This window comes from Actinia tenebrosa, unplaced genomic scaffold, assembly GCF_029948245.1.
Source record: "Actinia tenebrosa isolate PJP-AT-01 unplaced genomic scaffold, QUT_ActTen_1.0 PGA_scaffold16__25_contigs__length_10494907, whole genome shotgun sequence".
Taxonomy (NCBI): Eukaryota; Metazoa; Cnidaria; class Anthozoa; order Actiniaria; family Actiniidae; genus Actinia; species Actinia tenebrosa.
This window is the reverse complement of record NW_028292576.1, coordinates 8,113,391-8,119,425: the sequence shown is the minus strand read 5'-3', so window position 1 is coordinate 8,119,425 and position 6,035 is coordinate 8,113,391. Positions and strand designations below refer to the sequence as shown.

At 38.1% G+C, this 6,035-nt stretch overlaps 1 protein-coding gene across 2 annotated transcripts; it reads left to right on the top strand.

The window, feature by feature from the left end:
* The first annotated feature begins 1,002 nt into the window (after positions 1 to 1,002).
* On the top strand, positions 1,003 to 5,977 carry LOC116301510 (uncharacterized). 2 transcript variants are annotated; one of them, XM_031710580.2, is made up of 8 exons: positions 1,003 to 1,063; positions 1,574 to 1,657; positions 2,398 to 2,534; positions 3,407 to 3,500; positions 3,618 to 3,662; positions 4,427 to 4,498; positions 4,755 to 4,802; positions 5,158 to 5,977. In XM_031710580.2, exons 2-8 carry the CDS (start codon positions 1,618 to 1,620, stop codon positions 5,259 to 5,261), a joined length of 540 nt encoding a protein of 179 aa, XP_031566440.1. In that variant the 5' UTR covers positions 1,003 to 1,063; positions 1,574 to 1,617; the 3' UTR covers positions 5,262 to 5,977. The 2 variants fall into 2 exon arrangements, with proteins under 2 accessions (XP_031566440.1, XP_031566441.1); XM_031710581.2 differs by lacking the exons at positions 1,003 to 1,063; positions 1,574 to 1,657 and adding an exon at positions 1,907 to 1,968.
* Positions 5,978 to 6,035: the final 58 nt, after the last annotated feature.

Here is a 6,035-nt window from a genome sequence, read left to right as displayed (position 1 = left end):
TCTCGAACTGAAAACCAAGAACTAAGGGACGGACCATTAGATAGTTGATGGGGGGGGGGGGGGGGGGGGTTGCGTAAATCCCCAAAAAAATATTCGAGCAACCTCTTCTGCTAGAAGAAATGAACAATATCTAACTGTACGCAAAAAAATAACGTGCAAGGGTTGAGCCAAAAAAATAAATATCATGCAACCAAAATTCCTGCAACCCCTCATCAATTCAGAATGACCAAACAAGATTCATCCCATTGATGCAGAGTCGTAGTTGGTCCATATTCCCATGATCATTGTCGGTCTCACCTTTTAGCTTTCTTGGTGACTAACTTGAAATATTGAAATAAGTATGTACACAACTACTTGCTTAAACAATTCTTAGTTTATGACTTTGTATGACGTGATCGATTAATGTGTCTATTAATGCATAATTTCACTGTTAAACTGATGTTTTTTTAAATAAATATTATTGCTGTATCAATATATGTATCGTGTGTGCAAACAAATTCGACTGTGATGGTAAACAAATCGCCCCCAAAATGCGTAACTGATGAAAATTCGGCAACTTTAACGTCAATCAAATATTTTACAATAACTTGCGCGCTGATTGGTTATTTTTTATCATCAATAAGAGGACAGACAGATAAAGGTGACGTCAACGAGCGCGCACTCTTTCCGTTGGTTGTTTTGATCACTAAAAATGTTTTTATAGTTTTTATTATTGAGAAAAAAAATAGACATAAGTTTTTTATGTGTCTGTCATCTTATTGACGATAAATTTCGTCATCGCATCGTCAAAGTAGTATGCGGCACGAATCGTGGATCCACACTACTTTGACAATGTGTTGACGCAATTTATCTTCAATTAGAGGGCAGACACAAAAAACTGATGTTGATTTGTTAAACAAACAATTTCGATTGTAATGGCAACAAATTGGGATAAAAAAAGCGCGATTGTTTCATGACATTTTGACAACTTTAACGTAAATTAAATAACTTTGTTGCGACGAAATGAAGTGAGAGAACTTTAGTGAGTTCTTCTAGGACACAACATTCTTCGTACGTTTTGCAGGTAAGGAAGATTAACAAGTCCAGCTAGAAGCTTAGGACTTGTGGGTGATAGTTAAAGAAAATTTACACGGAAATGGACAATGATGCCTTGCAGACTGCAACCTTTTCTCTAAAGTTTCGTCTGCACGCTGGGATTTGTCGGCGCGTGTAGGTAGTCACTGTGCCCCATTCAAGCCCGAAAAATCGGGCCGCCAAAAGAAAGTATGTAAGGCAGTGCAACAGATTGTGATAACGTTAGAGGAAGATGAGAGGTTGTCCTCTTGTTTCTCACGGTTAATTATGTTAGCGTACAATTATTATGCCATCATTGTGGGGAAAGTTGTAAACGACATATCTGGTGTAGTAGACAAAGCAAGAGAGGTAAATGCCAACAGGTAGATCGGAAGATGTGTCTGCGTGTTGAGGCTTTTTCATGTAGGGGTAAAGGATTATTATTATAGTAATTGTTGCCCAAATTCACTGGAATGAGTATCCCAACTCTTTTGTTTTTGGTCATTCACGTGTTTATTAGGATCTGTAGCAATCAATTGCAGCTCTTCAAGCTTATATCCGCCGATGCCCACAGCAATCATCGTTAAACCTAATGAGTTAAAAGGTAAAAGGAGAAAATGTAACTATATATAGATCGTTTAAAACTGGATCAAGTTGGCATTGCATTGCATTGTGAGACTGTTTTGGGGAACTATTACACGCTGTCGTTAATTTTGTCCCCTAAAACAATCCCATTATGCATTGCAATGCCAACTGACCCAGTTTCCCCTCAAACCTTGGAATGGCTATTTCGATGGCTGTGTGGCAAGATGTTTTGTGACATAAAGGAACGTCTGGTATAGTCTTGGTATAAGGCCAATAACTTTGAGGGACTGATCAATATGGTGTCGTTAATACAGAACCGCACATGTTCAAGTACGTTATATCTTATACACCTGTTGCGAAAAGCCGTTGACCGGGGAACTGAATATATATTTGAAATCTGGGGCCACGGGATATCCGCGCTGCTAATTGTAATATATGTGTTCGTGTTATATATTTTTAGATAATTAATAATGTAGATGAAAGGCCTACCTTGGAACTTGCACCACTCACTGATTAGCACTGTACCCTCTTCCATTACTTTAATGTTAATCCATTTATATCTCAGTCCTTATGAGTGCAAGGACCTTGGAGTGTTTTATGCAGGGCGCTTAAACCCTACCCCACACGCACAGACCCCCAACGTAAGCCCCTTCTTTTTGAGGTGATTCTAAGATCCTTGGATTATCGCCCTGATTCCTATCTAAAGCATAGTGGATCATATTCCAAATTTACTTGGTATCTCCTGATTATGTATTGCAGCTCCTGTTGAGTTGGACATTGATTTCCATGAAGGAGCAAATGAAACAGTCGTCTCTGCCTTCGTCTCTCCCAGCAGGCCACGGTACTTTGTCTTGCCATACAAACTCTTTCAAGGCATAAAAAATCTCTACATTGAGGTAACTATTTATATTATTGTTAGGGCCACAGTGATAAATCTAGGGAGTGTAGTGGGGACAAGCTTTCTCCGAATTATTACAATTTAGTAAAAATACACAGGTGATTATTGAAAATCTCGTGCGCCGATTGGTCGAGAAACTCACACTATCACACGATAACCACCATCAGCGATAATCCAAAATGGCGGCCAGCCGCCTTGTTGCTGTTACCGGAAAAAAATGTCTTTTATCTTCTTCTTCTTCTTCTTCTTCTTCTTCTTCTTCTTCTTCTTCTTCTTCTTCTTCTTCTTCTTTTTCATTTTTTTTGAAATAATCACCTTTGTATTTATACTAAAACAATTATTTGCCTCAGCCTCAGTAAATAAATATTCCGGTAAATGTCCCCTGATATTCATTTCGCCTTCGGTGAATAACTGTTAAATATTGTATTAGTATTTTTAATTAAATTTAGAAAAAGTTATGCTGTTTATCTTGGCAATGAAAAAGGCATCACAATTAGATTTCTCTTCAGAGAATGTACGATTGATGGTGCGAGTGGATCGATTCTTTCTGAAAAGCGCATTACGGAGAGTCATGATCATCAAATGTACACCGTTCTCATAATGGCTGAAAAGGGCACGAAAACGAGGTCACCCAGTCATTAGTTCACAATACAAGATATAAAAGTACATTAAATGAGCTTATAAGAGAAAAGTATAGAAATTTAACTCTTGTTTTGACCTGTATTCGCGCTATCCACCTTTATTCTGAATGAGCAGCCTTGCTCAGCCTTGCAAGATGACTGGGTGACCTCGTTTTTGTGCGCTCGTCAGCCATTATGAGAAGGGTGTATAGTAATCCTAGTAATTTATATTCGTTTATTTGCATGGTAGGTTACCCCCATATATGGAACAGTAGGCATTTATGCATCGAGGAATCTAGAAACACCTGGCCCACAAAACTATACGTACAAGATAGACCCTCTCAGTAAGTCCCTCTAGATGTACACTTTTTGGGGAAAAAATGGTACAAGTATGCTTTTATTTAGTTTACTTTTATATATTCTTTCTCGTTTTTGCTTATTTTTACTTCCATTTTTTTCAGATGACAGAGAACAAATGGTATTATACATATCTGACCCTTGTGAAGGTAACATGAGATGTAAAAATACAATAAAGAGTTAACGTGACAATGAGATGATAATGATGAAGGGGGAACAGTTCTGATGATGATGATGATGATGTTTAATTAGTTATGATGACACGTGATGATTGTGATGGATGATGAAAACGTGAAGATGATGATGATAGTAATGATTATGTGATGATGATAATGGTTGACGAAGATGTTTTGTTGGTAGTGATGGTGATGGTGAGGATGATGAAGTGATGATATGATGGTGGTGATGCGGATGGTGGTGGTGGTGTTGGTGATGATGATAATGGTTGACCGCGATGTTTGGTGGTAGTGGTGGTAATGTTAAGGATGATAAAGTGATGATATGATGGTTGTGACGAGGATGTTGGTGGTGGTGATGATATGATGATGATGACTGTGGTAATAATGATAATGGTTGACGGCGATGTTTTGGTGGTAGTGGTGGTGATGTTAAGGATGATGAAGTGATGATATGATGGTGGTGACGAGGATGTTGGTGGTGGTGATGATATGGTGATGATGATGATGACTGTGATGATGATGAAAATGGTTGACGGCGATGTTTTGGTGGTAGTGGTGGTGATGTTAAGGATGATGAAGTGATGATATGACGGTGGTGAAGTAATGCTGTCGGCAGTGATGATACTATGATGATGATGACTGTGGTAGTGGTGATGATGATGGCGATAATTATGATGGTGTAGATAATGGTGATGGCAATGATGAACATGTTTATTACAATTTATCAACTGCAGGTTACTCAAACACCACCTGTCCAAACGTCTACCTTGCCATATATGGAGATTCCTCAACACTCTCTTGCTCAGGTACGTCTTTTCTGTCCAATCAATCTACAATTTAAAGATTTAAAGCAGTCGATGGCTATGGGGGATGCTTAATCAAGGTTGATAGTTTTGGCATTGCTGTTACATAGCACATGACGGGCAGTGTCTACCTGTCCTTGTAGGTTAGCACATATATGGTAAGGTCATGAGACATTCAGCTGACTGGTGACATAAAGATAGCTCATGAACCACTGCATTTATTTGTTTCAAGCATATTATTATTGTTATTATTATTTAGAACGTTTCTGCACTCTTCCTAATCAAATCAAGTTCACAATAAAGAAAGGTATGTTTCCACTACGCCAAGTTTGTTAGTGACGAAAATATGGATTCATATTTGGGAAATGGGAAAAGGCAAAGTGAGAATGAATAGATGAATGAATAACTGAATGAACGAAGAAACAAGGCAAACAAAAGAAATAAGAAAGGAAGGAAGGAAGGAAGGAAGGAAGGAAGGAAGGAAGGAAGGAAGGAAGGAAGGAAGGAAGGAAGGAAGGAAGGTAGGAAGGAAGTTAACAGTACTGAGGAGGAAGAAGACTGAGAAAACAAACAAAGCGATGTCATATTAATTAGTCATTCTAATTTGTACTTCTTCAATTATTATTGTCTTTACACTGATTCATGTTTCTATCGTTTTGCAGGTGTCAAACCGGCCTACGGTACTGCCTGCTCCTCGTTCCACAAATCAGTTTTCCTTGCCATAGGAATCCTTATCGTACAGACATTCAACCACGTTATTATATAAATGAAAAAATATCTTTCTATTTACGTCAAACTGAGTCAATGGACTAGGTTAAGCCAATATACCTTTTCCTTTCCAAGCCAGCATCTTTTTCCCTTACTGCATGGAATATAGAAAAATCAAAGACTCCAAAGTGCAAATTAATCAAATGATTTATCGTTCTGATATGATAGCTATCTAATCTTATTTTATCGTTAATCATCCAATAAATTGTATTATAATAAATCCGTCCTTGTTTTTACGAGGGTAACGCTGACTATAACGAAAATGTGGCTCTGGAATTTGGAATTTAGGAGATGGTTTTTTGTGAAGGGACGAAAACCGGAGAACCCAGAGAAAAACCCTCGAAGCACAAAAGACTGAACCATTAGAAACGTCACCGCGCCCAGCAAAACTCTAACCCGGGTCCTTGATGAGAGGCGAGCGCTCACCGCTAAGACACCCGTGCTTGCCAAACGAGATACTCACGATACTTATATCTCCGTGAGTACAAAATTTGAGTCCAATTTCCTTCAGTCCGTTCCAGTCCAGTCCAAGTTGCACATTTTTGAGTCAGTCATTTCGTAATCACTACAGAATTCAGCATTCTGATTGGTCAAAATGTTTTGATGCACATTAAAATCCAGCCTCTTATCGATATGTATCATATTCTGATCACAATCTCATTTGACGTCAATCACTGACAAAAGATCAAAAATTGGATTAAGTTGTTTTAATAAAAACCGTCAATGCATACAACAATTTTATTACTTTTATTTTTGATTATATCAATATCTT

Bases quoted from the DNA above. Each gene is read 5' to 3' on its own strand.
- LOC116301510 (XM_031710580.2), top strand. From the start codon at position 1,618: ATGCCCACAGCAATCATCGTTAAACCTAATGAGTTAAAAG. The intron at 3,501-3,617 runs GTAAGTCCCTCT...CATTTTTTTCAG, and splicing joins GTACAAGATAGACCCTCTCA to ATGACAGAGAACAAATGGTA. The intron at 4,803-5,157 runs GTATGTTTCCAC...ATCGTTTTGCAG, and splicing joins CAAGTTCACAATAAAGAAAG to GTGTCAAACCGGCCTACGGT.